General features: G+C 40.9%; 1 protein-coding gene across 1 annotated transcript; it reads left to right on the forward strand.

Moving 5' to 3' along the window:
• Positions 1 to 2205: 2205 nt before the first annotated feature.
• Positions 2206 to 25542, forward strand: adamtsl5 (ADAMTS like 5). The gene is made up of 13 exons (XM_056259022.1): positions 2206 to 2798; positions 4302 to 4374; positions 8634 to 8785; positions 9048 to 9108; positions 11222 to 11327; positions 11439 to 11566; positions 19599 to 19722; positions 20685 to 20768; positions 21072 to 21235; positions 22200 to 22401; positions 22631 to 22738; positions 24546 to 24617; positions 24714 to 25542. Exons 1-13 carry the CDS (start codon positions 2779 to 2781, stop codon positions 25040 to 25042), a joined length of 1623 nt encoding a protein of 540 aa, XP_056114997.1. The 5' UTR covers positions 2206 to 2778; the 3' UTR covers positions 25043 to 25542.
• The last annotated feature ends 245 nt before the right edge of the window (positions 25543 to 25787 follow it).

The following is a 25787-nucleotide window of genomic DNA, read 5'->3' on the forward strand; positions in this document are numbered from 1 at the left end:
CGTTACACTCACTTCAGTTGTTCTAGAGGTTCAGCAGGAACACGAATATCTGGTACCGATCCTTTTTTCATGAGCAGCTTCTTAGCAAATCCAGCTTTATACTGATCCTCGTTTATAAAGCAGTCTGGTGTGAAATGATTCGCGCAAACATGAAAGCATTGACGTTGCTCGTGGGGAATATTCCCTTCGAAAACAAACTCAGCCACTGCGTCTTCAGCGGTTCGGATTTAGGAACATTAAAATGACTGTGTTCGTTATTACACCCAAGAACAGAACACCACAACCGCTTAGACGCCATTCTGCTCATAGACAGTGCTCCAGCATATCAACAATGACTGACCACGCCTGTCCGCGCGGACTATGATTGACAGCTCCCTCACGAGCGAGGGCGGGTCTGTGAATCAACAATCGTGGGAGGGGCTTCCGACCGTGTGACGTCACACGGTCGAACGGCTTGATTTGAGGCAGGGGAAAACATATAAGGAGATTAAAACAAAAACACTGGATGGATTTTTATCATTTTATGATGGTTGTGTACAGGCACTGCCAACACACATTTCAGTACAATCAACTTGTAAAAGTGCATGTACCATTATATGACCCCTTGAATTATTATTATCATGCTGTAAAGCTGTAAAAGCTAAATTGGTTTATTTTTATTTATAAAAAAATGCCATTATATGAAAACGTATTTTATTGAGAAAATATTTTAGTTTGACTTGTATATTTTTTGATTAGATCAGATTTATGCTCATCTGTCATATGGTCATGTTACAATGTGCCCCTGCATGTTACAATGTAACCCACTTATGGGGCATGTTGTCACATTTCACTTCGAGAAAAGATTTCAAATCAAGAAAAAAAAGCATACACTGTATTAATGAAACAAAACCACATAATTGAACTAGACATGTGTGAAATGAATGCGGGGAAACAATAAATACTCTGAACCAAAGGTAGGTCTTCACAAACTGAAAAAGTAAAAAAAAGCGTTAGGTTGTGCCCCGCTCTCCCCTTTTTCTCAAGAATGATCTGATGTCTGTAACCACTGAGCATCTTAAAAACTTCAGAATCGCAGCCAGTAAACCCAAACAGATATTTTTACTTTTGTCAAATTTTGGTCATTTCCAATAATTTTAATCATAGGCCTGTTACAACCCATGCAGCACAAACCAAAAGTCAAAGAGGCTAAATATATATATTTACAAGAGGAATGTTTCAAACAATCTTGCATAGTAATTTATGCAACTACAAAGTACGTTTTCACGTTATAAAGAAACAAACTCTGACAAACAGAAACCACATCTGCCTGAGTTGTTTCCATCACTTTTTGGATTTTGTTTTAAAAGCCTATAAATTGACGTGTATGTATCCAACCGTGCCAAAGGGCAATCTGACTTTCCCAAAACGAGCCTCAACAGATTGAGCTCGACAATTACCTATAGAAAATCCATTTTAAAAGGTTAATACCTCTGGAAGTCATTTTCTAATTTACACTCTGATTGGCTAAGCACATGCTTCAACTTATTTGAACTTTCTGTAGGGTCACAATACAAGGACAATTAAGTAGCTACATGAACGAACTACAGCTACTTGAGCATTTACACGTTGAATTGGGCAACATTCCGTTTAAGAGGGGTGTGTTTACTAGTTTTTCATCGGAATGTAGGCACACACTGGGCTGAGCTTCAGGTGGACGCGGCGGCACGCAATGCTCATGAGCACATACTCATTCACATCAATAACTCCGACAAACACTGGATCCTCGCAGACGCGCGCGGGCTGTTGGACGGGTAACTCACTGCTACATTGTTATACTTGATGCATGTCTATGTGTTACACTCACAGAAGATGCTCTGTATAACCAAACTGCATGTGTAGCCTACTGTAAACAAATATTTCAATATGATGTTTTCATCCGTTTAATAAGGCACAACAATTTCTGGAGTTTCAACTTGATTTTCTTTATCCGCCACATTCGTGCAATTCATTCATTTGTCACTGCTTTTACTATTAATATAATAAGACAGAAATTGACTGTGACTTAACGATTATGAATTATTATATTATGTTTTTATTGTAGCTATATCCTAAAAAAATATCCCCTTGAGTTATCAATTATGACTCATAATGTTTGTGCAAAGATCAAATTAGAACAAACGCAATATTATCTCTTCTCAGATGATATATATAGCGAGTGAAGGTGTGGACCTGAAAGGGAATGTGAAATCTACCGGAGGATCAAGGGTCCTGACCAAAGCGCCGTTATTTTCGCTCAAGGAAAACGGATGTGTGTGATTGAGAGACTCAGGTAAAGTTCACCTGAAGACAGAAGATCTGAAGTCTGACGCTTATAACCTTACCTTCTGCTTGTGAGGTCGGACTCTGGACACTGATATGAAACTGAAAGCGATTCAGAGGTTTTCTCTATGAAACGGCACCTTGCAATCATGGAGACGCGAGAAGAACCTTAAATAATGCAAATAAGCTGAGACGCTTTGAAGCAGCCTATATTGATGTTCAATTATTCGTTTGTGTTGAGGATTATGTAGGTTTCTGTAAACAGCTCATCCTCTTTGGGTTCAGCGTTTGAGAAAACGTCAGGAAAAGTACCTAGCAGAGGAAACGCTCGTGAAGCATGGATGCAATTAGGTTTCCCGACTTTTTTGATGAGAAAAACGATTGGGATCATACACCTCGTGGTCTTTACTTTATCAGATGAGCCCAGTTTTAGATCTCCAGAGGTTTTTAAGGCGTGACACCTGACGAAGACCTAAAATGCAGAAGTCAAACAACAGGTATGTGGATCACCTCTACTTATGGAAACACGTTGGCCTATTTTGATCTTCTCAGACATTCTCATTTTCTTTAACAGATGTGCTGTTTTATTTGTTGTAATTACTAAGCCAAATTTTATTTCAGCCACAGATATTGAATTAACTTTGCTCATGTTTTTTTCCCCACATAATCAGTTTAACTGGAAAATCACTATATTGATTTATTTTGAATGTTTTTAATATTTTCAACAATAATATAGCTTTTCAGCACAACTGGCAATTTTAAATCTGCAACACCAGATCAAAATAATATCATTATAAGCTTTTGCATTGCTGGTGGCTTGGTGTAGTTTTAGGTTATTCGTCTTGTTAGTAGAATTCTTGGTTGTGCAGAAAAAGAATTCTTGAGTAAAATGGTCTATTCCAGCATCCAGGAAACAGCTGTTTAATCTAATCTTTAAGAGGAGAACAGTTTACTGTTCACATAAACTTGAGGTGCTTCGGCACGACCCATAAACAGATTTAAGACTCCAGTTATGTACAGATTTAGCGCTTTTGTGGTTTGTCTGCCAGAAACCTAATGGTTGCAGAGACCCATTTAATGTTTCTTTCATGTGGCTTCATATGGTTTATACATACATTTAGCATTTCAACCATTATTAATGTGAAATCACATTGTTTTTGTATCACATGCTCATTGGAGGCTCAGGTTTATGTTCTTACCTTTAGGCTACAACAGCAATCAAAACCATCTAAATGAACATCATTATTGTCTTTTAACTATAGACTCCTTGACCCTTGACCTTGACAATAAACTAAGCTCTAATATGCTAGACTGTTAAGTGCAGGTTGTTCATTTTAATTGAGATAATTATGATGCATTACTTACAGTCTGTATATCTTTTTTATCTGGTTTATTCAGTGTCTATGATTAGGAATGGACATGTAAGATTTCATCATACTGTTTTTTTTTATGCGAGTGTATTGTTTATAATTGACCAGTGTCCACTCTAAGTTGACATTCAAATAAACCTTTAGGTCCATAAGCACACGTTAGAGAAGATTAGGAAGAGGAAAATTGTTTGTACACAAATCTGTGCTGGAGAAATGAATATTGTGGGATGTTTACATCAGTTTCCCCCTGTAAACTCACATTTCAAAGTCATAGTCATTGCAACAATGCAAAGAAGACAGTTGGGCTTTAGCAAAGCTGTAAAGAGTTTCTGAGAAGCTGCTCTTTTGATGAGTCAATCGTTGTGTGGTCTCTCAGTATTATGACCTCATTGGTGGGAGTTAGACTCATCCTCTAAAAATGCACATAAACATGTTTTCTCAGTGGCGGTGATTTCTTAATGTATAGGACACACTGTCACTATTTGTTGTCATGAATCAAGAGTCTTTGATGTAGAGCAACAACACTTATACAGTAAGCCCTGAAGTCGCTGTAATTTTAAAGTCAAATGGCATGGTTTGTGAGTGGATTTGTTGATTGATTTACATGATTTATTTTCTCTGTCTCTATAGGAAACTGTCTCTGTGCCAGGTCCTCACCCTCATTACACTGCTGCTGTCTCCAGGTTGCCTGTCATCTATACCTGTAAGATAGTCCCTGTCCCATTATCCTTCAGTTTATAGACTGTTTGCAGAAGTTATTTTGTTAGCCTCTTATATATTATTTTTTAAGGACCACTTTGAACAGTCAGTTGGGTATGCTCAGATTGGCAAGGCTCTCTGCCAAGGTTTTGCTCACTTTAACTAGAGTGTTGTCTTTCCCGTTGATTGCCAAGAGCAGAGCTTAATCAGAGCAATCCGGGCAGGCTCACCCATAGGGGGATTCAGAGACTGGGATGCCACCCTGTATTGTTTCCAAATTGCTGTTTACACACAATGCAGAAATGTGCAGTTACGAAAACATGACGTTTGGCTCATGCTCTCTTTTTAATCTTTAAAGAAATAGTTCACCCAAAAATGCTCAATTCTGTCATCATACTCACTCACCCTCATGTCATTACAAATCTGTAGGACTTTCATTAATCTTTGAAACACATATGAAGATATTTTGGTAACACTTTAATGCATTATTTATGCCTATATAGTAATGCACCTTATAATGCGTTGTATGGTCTCATGAATAATTGTAACCACAGTTATTATACATTATAATATACCTTTAGAAAGTATAATGGATTAAAACCCGAGAAACAACCAATTTCAGATCTGTGAAGATTATGATCCATTTTAACTTCGGTTACAATTATTTATGAAAGGAGATAATGCATTATAACTAAAATTATGAATACCTTTAAAATGCATTATACATAAAGGCTTTAAGAAAATGTATGATATTTGTAATGAAACCTGAGAGATTTCTCCCTCTATTCTATACTATGGTACATGCCACCAAAACTGTGAAGTTTCAGAAATTTCAAAAAGACATCAAGGAAGCGCATTTGATCTTCCGATGATCCAATTTGACGTGCTCTAACTATGCGCATTGATCAATGTTTATATATGAATAAAAGCCTAAGTTAAATCTGTTCATCATATAATATGAATGTGTCTCTTCAGAATAAACCGCTCGATTCATATTAATTACTTTCCATGATAGGTATCAAAGTTTTGGTGGAATGGACTTTCAGTGGAGGGACAGAAATCTCTCAGGTTTCATTAAAATTATGAAAGTGAAAGTCTTATGGTCTTTAAGTCTTTAAGTTTCACTGGTAACTATACAAAATGTTTGCATGCACTACTCTGCCTTTGGTACCTTCTGGACCTCAACCAGTCATTTTCCCAGTTCCCCTCCCAAAGTACGAGATCCAAGCTAGGTCATGTCCACCAGTCATTATCATCCTCATTCCACTGGAATGACTTTCACCATCTGTATTAAAAACACAAACAGGACCCATCGACAGAAAGCCAACAAGTTCATTTTTTAGAATTATGAATTTAATTTCCAAACAAAATCTCTTTCCAAGAAACATACGTGTGTTCCAAGTCAACATGTGTTTTTGCAAATCTTGCCTTTGGGGGGAAGCTGGTGTTCTGAAGGTGAAAGGTCGATTTTATTAATCCGCCTTGCCCACGGGCCCCATGGAAGACTGTCATCAACACTAATTTGAGTCTTTGCTACGGTAATGAGGGCAGTTCCAGGTCATTCTTGTATTGAAGATGATGGACGTCGGTCATAAAGCGCTATTGTGTCTGTGTGTGTTCAGTCATCTGTTATTTTAACCCTCACAGATAGACATCCTGACTCATTATCAGACTTTTATTCACCACAGGTCTTTAGACTAAATAAGGTCAGGAGATTTTGACCATATTCAATGATCTCCTGCCATGATACCCTTATTAGATGAGTCCAACCAAACTTCTCTTTTTTTAACATTTCCATTGAAAGGGTTAATCCTTTGGAACCGGTACAAAGCTCTGCACCAAAAAGCAGTCATATGTGTGCCAGTAAAACATCCCTTTAGGAATCAAACTTTGGAATGCAAGTTCAATGCTCTGTTTGTACTGCGAAATAATTTCATTTTGTTGCAATGTGTTCTCATGTGACTCTTGGTGTTGCTCAAATTAGATTTACGTGATATCATGGATGAATATTATTTTAGGAAGACAAACAGCTGCTGTGCATGAAGTTGTTTAACATGATAGAAGCAGAAAAGCATGCTCTACACACCTACATTACATTTACAAGAATATACACACACACCTTCAGGGGACGGTTAGCAACCTATGGAAGCTCCTCATTCTTCACGGGCTGTTACTGCCTGTTTGTCTCGGATCAAAGCCAGCAGCGGATCTAAGAATGACAGAGTAATGTTATCCTTGAGGACTATTAGTGGTGGTCTGATAGGAATACCGCTTGTGTAATGTAGGCTGTTTGCAATAGAGCTAATGTGGCGTCCTCAGTCGCGCACCTGGGGAACACTCAAACACTTCCACAAATGTCAAGTGCAGTCTAGCATAACCGATGAACAGGAAATGTTTTGGTGGCCTCTTATATCATGTGTCCTGAGCACTAGTGAGCAATAATTTCGGCTGTAAGCACAGGATAGCTTCAGTTTAGTGCTTAAAGTGTCATGAAACCCCCTGTTTTATCACTGGTCGTTGTCGTTCACACCACAGATTTGAAAAAGACTCAAGAAATGGGTGTGTAAAGCTGTGGAAAAGTGGAAGTGTAGAGGTTGGGAAGAGAAGAGAAAACAACCAATAAGACCACTAACAACTATCATGAACAAATCAAACAAACGAGCACTACAGTCTCTTAACACAGACTGATCTCATGAAATGGCGTATGTATGACACGCCAATTCGTATTTCCATTTTTGGCGTGCTATCAACACGCATAATCGCTTTTCAGCGTGTTTATCAACGCCTTTGACTTAACGTTATATTAGGCTACTGTATTATGTATATATAAATATATGACCTACCCCAACCCCGTCCCTAAACCTACCCGTCACTGGGGTTAATACCATTTATGAGTGTTCTCCTACCATCCTAGGAAAAGAAATATCGCTCCACAGATGTAGATATAGATTTTGCTTCGTTTCGCTCGGACATTTAACGGCGTACACATACACGCGGAATCACTCGGACATTTAATGGCGTAGACATACACGCAAAAGATTTCGGCGTGGACATACACGCGGATAGTTCAAAATGCGTATAGATAACACGCCACTTGAATTGAAAGTGGCGTGTATGTTTACGCAAAGTCATGATGTCATGTGAACAAATGGGCATGGCACACATCCGTTTAACACAGAAATAATAAAGGCATAGTTACTTTTTTGTCCATTCTTCATTGAATTTTCGGTCTACATCATTGTCTTCTGTGTATAAGAATAATCCATCGTGTCGTCGCATTCATGATCAGAAGTACTGCTGTATAAGTGTCCTAGTTATTTGCACATAGGCTATATATTTAATTTGAAGAAGACTTGATGTGTGCGCAATCGTAGCATGTTCTCGCTACATCTAAAGCACATACTTGCGCTAATTTACACAAAGGATTCGCACATTCGCTTTGACGCGTCCAGTCTAGACATGGCACAATAACTGATTTTACCTTTTAAAGCACAATTGCTGTGACAAATAAAGGATATCATATCATGTATAATACCAAATATAAGCCCAAATGACCATCAGTGATGGGGTTTTGTGAGTGGATAATGCAAATAAAAATCTTCCAATGCTGAAAAATACATCTTTGCTTTTCTTTTGGATGCTCTAAGTTACTTTTACAATCAAAAACGATTAAGTCTGATTCATATGAAATATTATTTGTGTGACCAAATGTTTTAACCGAAAAATAAATAAATATGCATAGCTTGTCTGCTGGGCATTTCACTTTTAAATTTATGCTATGATCTCTTTGGAATGCAACAACCCGTCACATGGTTAAAAAGAACCTATATCTTCTCTACAAACAAAGAGTATCATAATTAAATTATGTATTTAATGTTTAAAATATAACGAAATGGCTCCAAAAAATTAAGACCCCCCCCCCCCCCCCCCCCCCCTCCCCGCCACACACACACACACACACACACACACTTTCCCCTTAATAACAAACATAATGAGTGCTATTGTCACTGATGTGCTTGATGTGCAACCTGTACATATCTGTTAACTTATCAACAAATGTTTTAGGGTTTCATGATCCTTTAACATACATCAAATGGCCTAATAACTAAAATCCCTCTACAAATATATATATTTTACATACTGTTGTTCTAATGAATGAGCTTGCCAAAAACACAAGTTAGTTGATCAAATCTGCCACCATGCTGTCTCTCTTTGTTGTTGTTCTGCAACCTTTCATGCACTTTGTTGTTTGTATATTTGCAGTCATCCCGACGAGTAGAGATGGGACGTGAGGGGCCACAGATGCGTAGCCAAATGCATTTCATGAATGAGTGGGCCTCGTGGGGCGGTTGGTCTGTATGTTCGCTCTCCTGTGGTGGAGGGGCCTCTGTCCGTACACGCACCTGCATCACCAGGTTGAGTCCATCACACCATCTTCTCTGCTGTCAGATAATGATCATACATGCGTTCCCTTTAAGGGTACTCCAGCGACAAGCTGTTGTAGCCCTAAATGTTCAATTTTAGAAAAAAAAAATTCCGACAGTGAAAAATGCAAGAACACATCCTTTGTGAATGGCCTTTTGGTGTTCTGCTTGATCATGCTCATGTGATTTGTTTATAACGTTAAATACACTAATTTGTTGCATCTGACATCTTTGTTATTTTCTCTCTCTCTAGAAATCTGGTGGGAGGGCCGTGCCCAGGGGACACCAGGCAATACAAGATTTGTAACACAAAGGTGCAGTAAATTCTTTACAGTTAGAACAGAAAGTCTAAATATTCAGTAACACCTTATCCTCAGTGCATAATATCGATAGCATTTATGTGCAATTAGTTAAGTAATTCTACAGTGTATTCTATTGTATTTATTGATAGACAAAGAGGTCATCTGGCCTCCAACATATCAGATTTCGAATGGATGGTCTTCAATTTCATAACTTCACTTCATTATTATATATCACTTACTACATAAGTGTGTTGATGCACGCTAAAGTTCCCCTGTTTTGCTTTTTCGAATATTACCTTTCATGCAGTGTGTAATATAGCTGTTTGTGAATGTAAAAGGTCTGTAAAAGTTTTAAAGATCGAAGTGCAGGAAACACAAAGTTATTGTTTCCTAAAAGAAACAATCGATTCTGAACTGCCTGAAACAAGTAATTTCGAGCAATTGCAGTTAACACTTCCTGTTACTAACCTACATAACAATGTAACAAATTTGCATAGTGGCAGCCTTCGTTCTTCATTGGCTGCCTGCAAACGTCTACTTTGATCCACCCTCAAACACTGCATTTGTAGCTGAGGCCTGGAAGAGTTTGGTCCGTGTTGTCAACATGTCGAGGAGATGCTATATTTAGCGCTGTGTGTGCACTTCAAAAGGATGAAGACTTAATTGCAATGGAATTGATACGGAAAAAACAAACGCTATTGTTCCGGTTCGTATTACTGCGTACACAAGTGCTGAGGAAGCATCCGGAGGTGAAATTCAGATATGGTTATGGCTGTTTCGTTTCTGACACACTCTGTAAGCGGTAGACCAATCACAACAGACTGACCAAACAGTGCAGAGAAAGCTCGTGGAAAGGAGGGGTTTAGAGAGAGACTAAATCTTCAAACAAACCATTTTCAGACTCTTTGAGAATTGAAGTGATGTGCAATGTATGTTATGAGAAACTTGAGAAAAGTGTTTTTTGACCTTGAATGCATGTAAACCTATTGTATGAGAACTCCAAAACAAAATGAGGAACTTTCTAAATGGCATAATTGGGGGACTTTAACATTATAACATAACACCAAAAAGTAAAAAAAAAAAAAAAAAAAAAAAAAAGGCCACAAAACCCAAACAGTATTTGTACATGCAAAATTAATTAATTAAAATGAAATTTAAGTCAAGATGCTATATTTGCTTTGGATGTGCATGCTTTACTTGATCTACCACTATATTGATGTCAGGCAAACCGAAGTCTTGTGCATGTAAATGTATAGATCATGGCAAAGACATAATGGCAAATGGCAAATAATGGTTTTAATATAAAGTCCCTCGTAGTCAATCATTTTATCCCTTAAAACTCATATTTAAAAGTTTTTTCCTTGAAAAAAAATTGTCATGCCTTAAAATAGCTTGAATGTAACTCTACACCCTTGCCTCATTTAGTATACACAGTTCAATTAATGTATTAGCCCCGCCTCCACTCACTCAAACCAGCTCAGAGATCCACTCATTGAGGATCACAAGTTGACGTGATTGGGTAGTTTGTGACGTCAGTTTGTGGGTAGTTTGTGGTAGTTTATGTAGTTTGTGACGTCAGAAACACTAGCAATTTCAAATAGCATTTTTGAGACTGTCTTTGCAGTTTTAAGGATATAATACTCAGCAATAGTGTTGACTTATGCATTTGCACGTCTTAAAGCATATTAAAAACACCACATAGACATATAACAACATTAAAACTTTGATTTTCACCACAGGGGGACTTTAAAACCCCCTATTTTAGTACATTTGATGATTAACAGATGAGTAAGCGGCCCTTCACTGTTATCTGCGATGCCTTGAGGTGTGCTGGCGTTTACAAAAACAATAATGGTGATATGTTCCTGACTACCTCTGAATGTGGTTTAACTGAGCAGATCACAAATGATTTGTACCCCATTTACCCATAGTTATCCCATCACCCAGGACAGATGTTAATACCAGGTTTAAATGGGGTCATGTGTCAGCACACAGATGCATGTGTTGTGTTTATCCTGAGTCCTCCAAAGCTGTTCTAATGATTTTGAAAGTGTTAATGAATCAGGGCTTTAGGAGCTTTAGATGTGCGTATTTTCTCTCCTGAGCTTTGCGTCTGTAACATCAGGAGTGTCCTGCTGACTCTATGGACTTCAGAGAACTGCAGTGTAAAGCTTTCAATGACAGACCCCTGGTCGCTGGCAGCAGTTACCATTGGACTACCTTTCATGGAGGTCAGTGAAGCATGACTCTCCTCTTTGAAGCATGTGTTGTGTTACTGTGTGGATTTCTCCTTCTGCTACGTGCTTATACTGACTGAAACCTGATTTAAATCTTGCTTTCAGGCTCCAACCCATGTGAGCTCAGCTGCCTGGCGATTGGACACAACTTCTATTACAACTTTGGACGGGTGCTTGATGGCACATCATGCCAATCAGATCAGGGGACAGTCTGTGTGAATGGAAAGTGTCTAGTGAGTAGCTGTTTTTAAGTTTCATTGCTAATAATCACAAAATGTACACCCTCACCAAAAATGTGCAGGTTTTGCTTTGAAGAGCTATTTCTACCTATTCAGATGACATTTAAAAATGACTTTTGTTAGGAGTGCCACTTATAAAAAGAAGGAACAATTTACCAATGAATTATTAAATAACTCAAACATAAAAAAGTAAATATATAATTTATTTTTAAAGACAAATAAATAGACAATTTCTTTTTTTAAATATAGCCTAACATAATTAAATTGACTAATAGATATATTTAACAGTCCTTTTTTATTCATGTTTCAAATAAAAATCAGTTTTAAATGAAAATCATTCAGGTTTATTCTGGATTTTGGAGTTAACTAAAACCAGTTTATTCAGAAGTCTCAACGTAAAGCATCTTTTTAAGTTACCTTATAAAACATTTTTACTGTGCTTTTGTCCTGTTCACACACTTCTAATCATGTTTTGGCAGAGTATTTTGGACATGTGGTAACCATATATATCATAGTATTATCATCTGATACCATCAAAGTATCATGGTTTCACCACAGGGTTTTTTTTTGTTGTTGTTGTTTGTTTTGTTTTTTGCCAGTACAATTAATATTTACATATTACAAGAAACTGTGAGCATATACCTGAGACCCACACAGCATTTGATCACTGGATTTACAGAAATCTTTTTACTTTTAAAAAGTGTTTTCTCAACATTGCAACATAGCATATCTAATCAACTCCTGACAAACACGTTAATCATTATTTAAATTATCACTCTGTGAGTCATTTAACTATGTATTACTGTCTTTGAAAGGCTTTTGTCTTTCAAACACATTAATGTACAATTTTTAATATATGTACCCCCCTGGCTGAGATTTTTAAGTTAATGTGTTAGGTAAATAATACAATTAAGTCAATAATAATAAATGATAAAATTAAGTTCACGGTTCTCTGACGTTGGTTAATGGTCACATGACATGCAGGTAAACAAATTTAAAAAAAGTTTTTTTTATTATTATTAAGTGTTTTATTTTTAAATTATCTATTTTAATTTGACATTTTTATGATTTAATTACTTAATGGCTTTTCATTAAAGAACTCCAGTAATATTTAATGCACTTCATGCTGTTGGTAACAAAGAACTGAAGAAATATATTTATTTATATCAATATGGTACAAGATTGTCATATATAAGTAAGTGTGTGTGTGTGTGTGTGTGTGTGGGTGTGGGTGTGTGTGTGTGTGTGTGTGTGTGTGTGTGTGTGTGTGTGTGTGTGTGTGTGTGTGTGTGTGTGTGTGTGTGTGTGTGTGTGTGTGTGTGTGTGTGGACTAAAAGAGAAGTACATGCATAGTGGGGCCCAATAGCAGCATGTGGCAGATTGAATCCATATGTGTGAAGCACACCTTGTGTGTGTGTGTGTGTGTGTGTGTGTGGTTGCCCCTCTGTGAGGCCCCCTCAATCATGGGAATGTGCCATTGAGAATCATTATTGCACAAACTACTGAGATTAAGAGAGGATGGGTAGAGAAAGGCAAAGATAAAGATAAGGACTAGGAGAGACATAACAGGAGGTCACGCATTAGGAGGAGGGTTGCACCTGCGTGGAAGGGAGTGCATGACAGGTCTAAAAAGAAAGAGGGGCTTAATTATATCCTGCAGGAGTTGCTGAGGACAGTGTAGTCCTTCTACCTCTGATGTCTCCTCCTCCACCCCTGCTCTCAGGAGCTTAAGCCAAACTTCTGCCTGAATGCTCGTGATCCCTGCCTGGGCCTCATGATCCTACTCTTGTTTGTGTGTGGTGGCTCAGAGAGAGATCTCTGTCATTCTGCTGCCCATCTGTTTTCACCTGCCTCTGTTTGGACCTGTGGACCTACACACAAACACACACACACACACACACACACACACACACACACACACACACACACACACACACACACACACACACACACACACACACACACACACACACACACACACACACACACACACACACACACACACACACACACACACACACACACACACACACACACACACAAAGGACGGTGCAGCTTTACTTAAGGTTATCTCCAGTAGTGGAGGTTAAAGCAGATTGTGTTGTCACTACTGATAGTCTTTGATCCCTAGCGAGATTCCTATTGGTTCCCTCAGGGAACGAGGGTTACCATATGTAACCGAGACGTTCCCTATCGGTCAGTCACTACTACGTAGGTCATGACTGACCAATAGGAATCCCTAGCAAAGCGCCACAGCTGCTGCATCCGATCCAGCGCCCTGTGCAAGCCTCTACAACTTCTTGCCTAGAAGGACGATAGGAGGAGGCTTACACAGAGTGTATCTGTCACTGTTGTTCCGTAATAACCCATACAGTGAGATTATTGGATAACACTGGGAAAGCGTGCCCTTCAGTTAGAAAGGAGGACGCTGCAGAAGCCACTTACTTCAAGGAGTTATGTGGGGAATACATATGGACTAGCCCGAAGGCTGTACTACATATGAGATAGTGGGTGACTTAGCCCAAGGGAAAGACATGGGGTTCCGTTAGGAGCAGCCGTGGAGAATATACACATATGGGATCCCCGTAGGGTCACACATATGGAACCCAGCCCAGAACCGGTTCTCAAGGATTCAGCGGATAAATGCCTGGTGCCAGACGCTCCGCCATGTCCGGGCCGAGGGGTGGTGGAGGACTCAACAGGTTTTTACTCTGGAGCAATAAGGGTGCACAGTAGGGTGCAGCAAGCCGACAGAGCCGGACCTCTCGGTGCTTCTACCCGTTTAGGTTGAGAACACGGGAGGAGACCGGCTCTACACGTAGGCTATAATATCTAGCCAACGTGTTAGGTGTCGCCCAGCCCGCAGCTCTACAGATATCTGTTAGCGAGGAGCCACGTGCCAGTGCCCAGGAGGATGCAACGCCTCTCGTGGAGTGTCCATGCAACCTGGTAAGGGCACGCCTTGCGCTTGATAAGCCAAGGTGATGGCATCCACTATCCAGTGGGCCATCCTCTGCTTGGAGACAGCCTTTCCCTTCTGCTGGCCTCCGTAACAGACAAAGAGCTGGTCTGAGGTCCTGACGCTTTGAGTTCTGTCCACGTACATACGCAGAGCACGAACGGGACAGAGCAAAGCCAGGGCTGGGTCTGCCTCCTCCAAGGGCAGCGCTTGCAGGTTCACTGCCTGGTTCCTGAAGGGAGTGGTAGAAACTAGGGATGTCCCGATCAGGTTTTTTGCCCCCGAGTCCGAGTCATTTGATTTTGAGTATCTACCGATACCGAGTCCCGATCCGATACTTATATAATACATATTATAATACAATATAATACAAGAATAAAGAAGAGAGAAAAAACACATCCAGGATGTTCCTTATTTTTTATTTAATTCATCTTATTTTAACATTCAACAACTCTGTTAACAAACAGAGCACTTCTGTGAGGTAGCTTGGACAATCAAGTAATAAATAACATAAATTCTTCACTTTTGGACTTTAGTGCAACAGTAAATATAGAAAAAGTCTAATATAAAAACAAATAGCACCTTAACTTAAAATACCCGGCAGGCATGTAAACAAAAAATAAAAATGTTTTAAAAGTGTATAAAAAATAATGAGAATATATATATACATTAGGGGTGTAACAGTTCACAAAATTTGCGATGCGGTTCGATACGATACAGCAAAAAGAAAGAAATGCCAGAGAAATTTCTTATTTATTAAAAGAAAAACTATTTTTAAATAAGTTTGAGTTTTCCTACATCTTGAAACTTACAGGTTTATAAATGGGGGTAATCTTTGAAGGATGAACAAATAATGTTTTGGTAATCACATTAAAAATAACATTTAAATATAGATTTATATAATATTTGAGTTTTGAAGTGCAACATTAAATCCATGTTCATTCACGGCACAATGTTTCTCCTGGTTCCCACGTCAGCGCTGTTTGATCTAATAGAGATCTACGGTTAATAACGGAGAAATGTGAATGCTTCTCACTAGATCTCGCAGCGATGTTATTACTTCAGTGGCGAATTCAAATGTTTTCTTCACTTGATCTCTTAGCACAGTGTCGCTTGATCTCGCGCTGCACAGATGTTGCTGGTCCGAACTGATAAATGTTCCGTTAAGCACAATATAATGAGTAGCGCAGTTTCGTTCCGCTTTCATTACGTTTGCCATTTGATGTTGCGCAACGTTGTGGTGATCGCACCAGCGCGGATTTTGTCTGCAGGAAAAATGGTCCTAGGAATCGTTGGGTTTGTATGCGTACCGAACCGGAAGCCTCGTACTGAAACGGTTCAATAATTACGAATACATGTACCGTTACACCAGAAAATGCGTCGACAGAAAATGCGTGCAGGTCCCCTACCCTCTTGACAGAGGCCAGTGCAACCAGCAGCAAAATCTCCATGGAAAGAAGCTTTAAGTCTACTGATTGCAAAGGCTCAAAGGGAGCATCCTGAAGTGCTCAAAGCACCAGGGAAAGGTCCCAAGAAGGTAAGGAGGGGGGTCGAGGAGGATTTAATCGTCTCGCCCCCCTAAGGAACCTGGCGACCAGGTCGTGCTTTTCAACTGTTTTGCCATCTATGTGGTCGTGAAATGCTGAAATAGCTGCAGCATGTACTTTGAGGGTGGAGTGAGACTTCGCTCTAACCCTTGCTTAAAGAAGGAAAGCACAGACCCTATCGACATCTTCGGGGGTCTTCTTGATGAGAAGAACACCACTCGACGAACAGGTTCCACTTCAGGGTGTAAATCTCATGGACGGCGCCCGTGCTGAAGTGATGGTGTTAAGTACCTCTGGGGGTAAGTCACCTAGAACCTCAGCGTCCCATCCAGGGACCAGACATGGAGTTTCCAGAGGTCTGGACGCGGGTGCCATAGGGTCTCAGATCCTTCAGAAGATCCTTCAGAAGTCAGAAGACCCTTCCTCAGAGGAATGGGCCAGGGAGGGACTGTCATGAGGAGCATGAGTTCTGGGTCCAAGTCCAGGTGGGCCAATAGGGAGCCACCAGAAGGACCTGCTCCTCGTTCTCCCTGACACTCTGCACAGGGGAGAGTTTGCTCTTTTCCCAACACCTTTTGTGTTGTGTTGTGTTTCCCAACACTTACCTGGTTCCACGGGGCAGGAGGTGCAGGAGGCGGCTCGTGGCGTTCTTGGACCGCACACTGCTGCCCGCTGGCGATAGAAGAGGCAGATGAGAGTGGTGAGGATTCTCTCCTCCCACTGCTCTCCGGGCCCTCTTCGGACCCAGAGATGAAGGAAACTGCTCTTATATTGAAAATTTGGGTACCGCTGGTTTTTGAGGCCAGCGGCGGAACACAAACAGAAGATTTTTCCACCCGGCCCTTTTCCGGGGGAGGAGCGCTGCGCTCACCGTCTCCTGGAGAGCAGTCCCATCCATCACCACGGCGCCGTTTAGGTGGAGGCTGCTGCTGCGGCGCGGGAGCACGGGCAGACGCAGGAGGACGCCCCCGGCGACGAGCAGACTGAGGAGCAGGATGTATTTGATAGCCTCTGCTTTTGTACAGCCAAGAACTCCTGTGCGAAGTTCTCGACCGCGTCGCCGAAGAGGCCGGTCTGGGACACAGGGGAGTTAAGGAACCGGAGCTTGTCGGTCTCTCTCATGTCAGCCAGACACAGCCAGAGATGGCGTTCCTGGACCACCAAGGTGGACATCGCACGACCCACTGACCGCGCGGTGACCTTCGTCGCACGAAGCGTGAGGTCCGTTGCGGTACGAAGTTCTTGGAGAACTTGTGGATCATGACCACCCTCGTGCAGGTCCTTCAGTGCCTTGGCCTGATGGACCTGCAGCAACGCCATGGCGTGCATGGCAGAGGCAGCTTCCCCACAGGCCTTTTAAGCCTCGTCGAATAGGTCCGGCGAGTACCTACAGGCCCGGGAAGGAAGACACGGTTCTCCGTGCCAAGTGGTGTTAGGGCACAGCTGCCCGCTCCACTGGCGGGACACGCGTGTATCCCTTAGCTGCCCCGCCATCAAGGGTGGTGAGGGAGGAGGAGCTACTGAGACGGTTTCTGGCAGTAAAAGGTACCGTCCACGTCCCCGTGAGCTCCTCATGCACCTCCGGGAAGAAAGGTAATGGGGTGGGTTGCTGAGAACCAGCGTGCACCACCCCGAGATACCAATCGTCCAGCCTCGAGGGCTCGGGACACAGTGGAGGGTTCCATTCGAACCCGATCCTGTTGACGGCCCCCGGAAAGCATGGTCATCATCTCTGGGTCCGAGTCGGGCACCTCTGGCACAATTGAAAGAAGGCAGCGGCTCCAAGCCGTCGTCTGCGGAGAAGTCTGACCCACCCTCCAATGCAGCGATCGACATCTGATCGTCGCGGTGAGCACCAAATGAAACGACTGGTACACACCTCGAGGATGGTCCAGCACGTTCCTTTGGTGGCTCAACTGGCTGCGGAGCGTGAGAGGGGTGAGGGTTCCTAGGAGGTTGGTTTCCCGAAGGAAGCGCGCTCACCGTAATCCTCAGGTCTCCCGTGTCACTGCCCAAAGCAACCCTCTGAGGAGGATTGGATCGAGGCAGAGGCACGGGGACTCCGCCCCTTTGCAGGAACGAGAGTCTCGACCGCAGTTCCTAGATGGTCATCTTCCATTAATGGGTACATGACTCATCCACGAGCGCTGCCTCAGCGTGTTCGAGGCCCAGACACACGAGGCAGCGATCGTGACCAAAACCCGTGACCCCAGGTAACGACCACATCCAGAAACACACAGATAGAATGTCATCTTGAAAAAGACGCGAACTATCTGTGTAAGCTCTTTTAGAGACTGCTCTCCTTAATGCTGAAGCACGCAGGGGAACGGTCACCGCGAACACAGACAGGAATGTGCATCTGTCTGTGCGCTGTTCTCTCTCGCTTGTCTTACCAGCCGTGAAAACGGCTGTTGAGCGCTCTTCACCGCGCACCTTACCAGCTGTGAAAAAAGAGTGAGAGAAAAGAAGACCGCTCGCGCTGGTGGGCTGTCACGCGGCACGCCCGCACCAAAGTGGAGAGATCCAGAAGAGGGTTACAGATTCACTCTGTGTAGTCAGCATATGAAGTGCTTGGCTCCGAAGCAAATACCCACGCTGCGAGGCTGCACAGCTGATGCAAATGATTGCACGCCAATGTGCATTGGCTTGTTTTAGTTTCACTCGAAGTAGATTGGCCTCTCTAGCGAGATTCCTATTGGTCAGTCATGACCTACGTAGTAGTGACTGACCGATAGGGAACATTTCTTATTATCAATGTTGAAAACAGTTGTGCTGCTTAATGTTTTTGTGGAAACAAATCCTGATACATGTATTTCAGGATTCCCTGATGAATAAAACAAGTTCAAGAGAACAGCATTTATTTAAAATAGAAGTCTTTTGTAAAATTATAAAGGTCTTTTTACTTTTTCGTCACTTTTCATCAACTTAATTGCATCCTTACTGAACAACAGTATTAATTTCTTTAACAAATCTTACCAACACCCAAATTTTTAAACTGTACTGTACATATTCCAAAACAATAATTAAACATTTAATAGCTGTAAATGACAATAAACACAAAAACAACACCACAAGTAAAAGCAGCAAACGATAATCTGCAATCTGCATTACAGGTATGTATGCTTCTTTACATGCTGGGAACAGAAGTAGGATTACAGCATGAGAGGCAATTTACAGTGTTAAATTCATTACACTTAATACAACCACTCTGATTATACTTATGATTAAAGAAATCAAGTTGAAACTCTGAAAACTGATGAAAACAAACATGGTGCTATTAAAATGATGAAACGCATTTATTTTGAGGATCTTTAATCTTGGATGCTTCTCTCTTTAGTAGTGTCTAAATTTATTTCTTGGAAAATCTCCAAGATTCTGTAGGCCATGAGCTGTTCCAGTTTTTATCAGGAGTGTTGTGGGATCAGCTTGTACTGTTGAAACAGAATGTGACGGTGCTTGATATTTTGCCTTCTAATCGCAGGGTTTGTGTGTGTGTATGTGTGTGTGTGTGTGTGCGCAGAAGCCAGGATGTGACTTGATCTTTGGATCACAGCAGCAGGAGGACGCCTGCATGGTGTGTGGAGGCCACAACTCAACCTGCCTTCATCACAGAAGTGTTTATCAAAGCAACGGGCAGAACAATGGTCAGCTATGAATCCAAATACACTCTGACTCAGTAGAACAGAAATCAATAGTTTTATTTCAACATTAATATAAGAGATGTGAATAAACCCTTGTGTGAATCTTGTTATTCAGAGCACTGAAACTGTAAAATCGGGCTTTTACTCCAGTCTTCAGTGTCACATGATCCTTCAGAAATCATTCTAAAATGCTGATTTGCTGCTCAAGAATAGTTTTTTTTTTACTATTATCAATGGTAAAAACAGTTGTGCTGCTGCTTAATATTTTTGTGGAAATTGTGATACATTTCTTTCAGGATTCTTTGATGAATAGAAAGTTTAAAAGAGAGAATGTTTTTCTGTAACAATCTAAATGTCTTTACTGTCCCTTTTGGTCAATTTAATCCATTCTTTAAAAAAAAAATCGTACTGACTTCAAACTTTTGAAAGGTAGATTAAGTGGATTCTTGCAGACAGTGACCTCTCTTTCCCTTCTTTATCTTGTCGTTTCTCTCTCTCCTACACACTTAGAGCACTGACACCTCTGCCTTTGAACTTCTCCGCATGAAACAGAACCTCTTTTAAAAGCGTCCTTCACGCTGGCCGACTGAAAATACAGAGTGTTTACATCGGGGAAAACAAAGTCATAATACTGTTATTGTTAGGCTATCCGAATACCACTCCGTTTCCCCCTCTCTTGCATGTGGATTTCTTAGAGTAATATAACAGATTCGAGGTTGCCAGCACAACGCTCTGTAAAGAGGGTCAAAAGTCAAAGGAGAAAGGAAAAGTTCAGCCTGGGTCGTAATTCTGGAGTTCAGTGCCTTCCAGCTAGACCAAGTCCATGTTGCGGCTGCAGCAAGACACAGCATGGAAACATATAGTCTTGTTACGTGCAGGATTGCGCACCTGTTGGAAATAACTGTGGGGTTTTTTTTTTCAAATGGGCTGAGGCGCATTACTCTCTCATCTGTGTTTCCCTGCAGGACTGTTTGGGTATAGTGAGGTCACTATGATCCCGGCCGGAGCCACACACATCAGAGTGACTGATAACAGCAGAAACTATCTAGGTTAGAGAACAGCCTTGCGTGTGATCTCTCCACCGGAGGTTCAACATGTGTTTCTCAAAGCAAAAGTAAAAAAAGGTGCACAGTGTGAGATAGAACTGTAGATGACTACAGACAAAAGCATTTACTTCGCATTTATTAGTGCGATAAAATAAGCCTAATGTATTGGACAACTTGCAGTAATTTTTCACACTTTTCTTGCAGTAACAAAACAGTTTGTGCACTGTATGAGAAAATGACAATAATGCTGTGTAGTCCAATGTTTTTAGGGAAAAAAAATCACCTTTTTGAAACATTTTTTAAAAGCACTCCAGAATGGGCGCTCTCAGTTTGTGATCAATGGGCACTGGAAGATCAATATTCCTGGAGAGTACAACATTGCAGGAACCAAACTGCTGTATCGCCGCTCTGCCGATACCTGGGAGAGTTTTGAAGTTCCAGGACCTACTCAGGAGGACCTGCACATCATGGTAAGCTTCAGTTCATGATTCTTAAAGGGTTAGTTCACCCAAAAATGAAAATTATGTCATTAATGACTCACCCTCATGTCGTTCCAAGCCCGTAAGACCTCCGTTCATCTTCGGAACACAGTTTAAGATATTTTAGATTTAGTCTGAGAGTTTTCTGTCCCTCCATTGAAAATGTGTGTACGGTATACTGTCCTTGTCCAGAAAGGAAATAAAGACATCATCAAAGTAGTCCATGTGACATCAGTGGGTTAGTTAGAATGTTTGAAGCATCGAAAATACATTTTGGTCCAAAAATAACAAAAACTACGACTTTATTCAGCATTGTATTCTCTTCCGGTTCTGTTGTCAATCCGCGTTCACGAGTCCGCAGTGGCGCTGCTGACGTAAGACGCTGCTGACTAAGATCTGGTGCGTCCGTGTATTCAGGTTCAAATAAATATGGCTGGGCAAAAAAATGCAAATCTTCCTCTGTGTCGAAATCCTTAGACATGTTTGCAAAGATTGTTTTGTTTACAGCGTGCGTCTCCCTCAGACTGTGAACGAAGCTCTTTCGCACCAGACACACGTCAGCAGCGTCACTGAACGCGGCTCGACAACAGAACCGGAAGAGAATACAATGCTGAATAAAGTCGTAGTTTTTGTTATTTTTGGACCAAAATCTATTTTCGATGCTTCAAAACATTCTAACTAACCCACTGATGTCACATGGACTACTTTGATGATGTCTTTATTTCCTTTCTGGACAAGGACAGTATACTGTGTATACATTTTCAATGGAGGGACAGAAAACTCTCGGGACTAAATCTAAAATATATTAAACTGTGTTCCGAAGATGAACGGAGGTCTTACGGGCTTGGGACGACATGAGGGTGAGTCATTAATGACATAATTTTCATTTTTGGGTGAACTAACCCTTTAATGCCTAGCAGCCCATTTTTGTTCATTGGTACTGATTTGATTGTAGGTCTTGTCAACTGATAAGAACTCTGGGATAGAATATGAGTACTGGCTCCCTCCAGACCGATACGCCCTGTACCACGGGAGAAGTCAACTCCGGCAGCCTCACCACACTGCAAACCACTTGCCATTCGAACCTCCAACCACTATGACGACCACAACCACAACCACTACTACAACACATCCAGCCACAAAACCTTTTTTCTGGGGTAAAAACCTTTCATTCCTGGTATTTAGGAATCTATCAAGCTTTTAGTATTTAGAAGTATTATCTGTGCTGTGAATAGATCTTGAGATAAAGTTATAGATTGAATGTCGAGTCCATTTGAAGTACTACATGTGGTGGTTAGTATTTGGCAGAAATGTCCCATTTGCTTAAAGTGTAATGTTCGGAGCCTTTTGTAAATACAACTGTGATTTACGAGGTCATGATCTCAGGTCCCGCTGCTCGCTGGCCCCTTCAGCCCCCCTATCAACAGCAGCCAGTCCCACGTTTGGAAAGAGATGAAAACCGCAGGAACCGACTGCCTGAAATACATCATAGAGGTCAGAACTTTATCATTGCCATTAGTGTTGTCACGAGACCAACATTTTTGTAGTCCGTACCGATACCAGTACAATTTCACAGAACTCAACAATATTTTGGTACTACCAATGGAACTATTTAACTATTTTTGGTAACACTTTATTTTGATGGTCCCTTTTGAACATCCTGTTGACTATAAGTAACTTTGCAACTACATGTCAACTAACTCTCATTAGAGTATTAGTAGACTGTCTGCTTAATATCTGCCAACTCTTTATTGTGATGCTCCTCCAACAGACAATCTACTGACTGTAAGTAACTTTTGCAACTACATGTCAACTTATTCTATCCCTAACCCTACCAGTCTACTAATACTCTACTAACACTCTAGTGAGAGTTAGTAGAGATGTAGGTGCAACGTTACTTATAGTCAACTGAATGTATTAAAGGGACCATCCAAATAAAGTGAAACCCTATTTTTAAATAAAAATAAATAAATTAGTTAATTATTATGAATAATAATAATAATAATTAAATAATACATAAATACATCAAATATTTGTATATTAATTAAATAAACATTGCTCAAGTAAAATGGTCGAGATTTGAGCAATGTTATTAAAATGAAGAACAAAGAAATAATTACACTTTATATTGAACGTAGATTTTTCCCCCCGTCCGCTGCTATATTGTTATCATTATGCATATCATCGCAATTCTGAATTCAATACGGTTGTCTTTCCCAAAACTTTGCAGTGCGTAGCAGCATGAAAAATAACTATTATTCAAATTGTAAATGGGTTATATACAGAAAGCGAGGAAAAGAGCGCTCCCTTTTATAATCACTAAAGCTGTCCATCAATCATTTAGTCAAAGACTTTATATATACAGAAAGACGATTCACTCCTATTACTTATGAATGGGAGTGAGAACGGGTAACGTGCAAATATGGTGGTCCAACCTTCTAAAGAAAAGAGCCAATCGCCGATTGGTAAAGTCATCGCGTCACTGCAGCTGGCGTTAGAAGAAGACGCACGTTTAAGACGGCGCATTAGTATCTTTTGTCATGATTCGAGATACAGTAATTTATGCGTATTTGGCGTGCTGTCCGGGGGAGGGCTCCGAGCTCGGAATTTGGCCCGAACCCAGAGTACTACCCCCTTTTGACTGGGATAGAAAACCAGCCAAGAGTGAGGTGATGGGGTGGTGGAGGGGTGCTGTGAAACTGTCAGGGGACAGATGTGAGGGAAGGCTATATTTATACCGGGTTCCTCTTGTGCTGATTGGTTGATTACCTGAACGGGCTCCTCCCGAAGTTTAATCGTAAGCTTGGCGAACAGTTTTGGAGAATTTGATGTTTCCCCATTCAAAGAGATATGAGCTGTACTTGCATGACTGAAATAGATGCCCGAGAGAAGTTTCAAAGATGGCCACCGAGTGAAATTGCGTACATGTGCTAAGATGTCTATGATTGGCTATAATTCTCAGCGCTTCTCTAAGCACGTTGTAAATTGAAACCTCTGAAGCTTTTCACAGAGCACACACAAAAGCACTGTACACACAGGAGCATTTGAAAGCACCTATCTATCTGTGATACTCTGTACTCCTGGTATTCCAGAAACAGTTTTAAAATGTCAGTATCGACTTGGTACCGAAGTGCCGGTACTAATGACAACACTAATTGCCATGTAAAATCTAACATACAATGCCAAACACATTTTTTTCCTTAATGTTCATAGTTAATTTCCATTGTTGATTGTTGTTTGCACGGATGACAAAGTCTGGGCTTTTTTTGTTACGTCATGAAAACATTTGATACTTTCGTAGGCCACTGTGGGAAATGCCGCCGGGTTCGAGGGAAAGGTGAGCGCCAGAGACAGTACTGCCAAAAAGATTTTGGTGAGTTCAATCGGTATGTCTCCCAACACAACGGAAATTTTGGTTTAATGTACATAATATATTTGATGATGGCAATACATTTTTCTGCTGTGACAGTACTTCGAGCAAAAGTGCTGGAAAGAGTCTATCATGGTGAGGAGACCCGCTATGACGTCCAAATCATCCACACATACCGCAACCGTTATCGTCTGGAGCACCGTGAGTTCCTGTGGGCCCCCAACAAATGTGACTGTCCCCTTCTAGAGGAAGGCCACCAGTACGTGTTGATGCTGCGACGGCATATAAATTACGAACGCACTCTCAATCGCATCCTGATAGAGGAGGACAGCTACGCTCAGCCTTATCGAGCACGTGAAGATGGCCTGCTGCGCCCCCTAGAGGAGCTCTGCGGTAACAGAGGTAGCAGGACTCAGTTTTTGGGTTAAACGCATGAACGATCACACTTTCACTGCACGATTATTCTGAAGCTCAGCTCTTATGCCAAAAAACAAGGCACAGACAGAAACCACGCTGACGCTGACTTGAAATACTGAAGCATTTCGCATTCCGCAGCAAGGATAATGGACACTTTTGTCGGGATGAATTATGTCCATGGGGGCATGAGGTTAATTAAAGTAAAGAAAGTCACTAAATGAAGCACTTTAGGTGGACAGTCACCTTCTTTTAAAACGTATACACCAAAGTAAATAATTTACACAGCATGATGCCCTTTCTAGCACAACGTGTCTGTTAATGGCTTAAAATCACTTGACAGCATGTATATCTTTATCATGTGCATTTTGATGTTGTTTTTTATATATGTATTTATAAGTTGACAGTATTTCTAAAGGAAACCTTGATTTATATATTGCCTTATAATTTTAAATGTTTTACCATATATATAATTGCTTTTATCTACGGTTATAAAGTCCCTTATAAAGTGAAATGATAATGAGTGTTTATGAGTCACATTTACACATTCAAGATAAGCAGCACACACATACAGTGCTTAGCATAAGTGAATACACCCATGCTAAAGTTGACTAAAAAGAGGAATACAAAATCATCTTTTGGAAATTGATCTTAATGCCTTAATAAAAAAAAGAGGAAAAATCAAATTAAAATAGCCCCACATCATCACATACCCTTCACCATACCTAGAGATTGGCATGGTTTTATTTCAGTTAGCCT

This window comes from Rhinichthys klamathensis, unplaced genomic scaffold, assembly GCF_029890125.1.
Source record: "Rhinichthys klamathensis goyatoka isolate OS25496 unplaced genomic scaffold, OSU_Roscu_1.1 h1tg000161l_1, whole genome shotgun sequence".
Taxonomy (NCBI): domain Eukaryota; kingdom Metazoa; phylum Chordata; class Actinopteri; order Cypriniformes; family Leuciscidae; genus Rhinichthys; species Rhinichthys klamathensis.

Excerpts from the sequence above, each read along its gene's own strand:
- adamtsl5 (XM_056259022.1), top strand. The coding sequence starts at position 2,779 with ATGCAGAAGTCAAACAACAG. Across the intron at positions 11,328-11,438 it reads TTGGACTACCTTTCATGGAG|GCTCCAACCCATGTGAGCTC; the intron begins GTCAGTGAAGCA and ends TCTTGCTTTCAG. Across the intron at positions 22,739-24,545 it reads GCCTGAAATACATCATAGAG|GCCACTGTGGGAAATGCCGC; the intron begins GTCAGAACTTTA and ends ATACTTTCGTAG.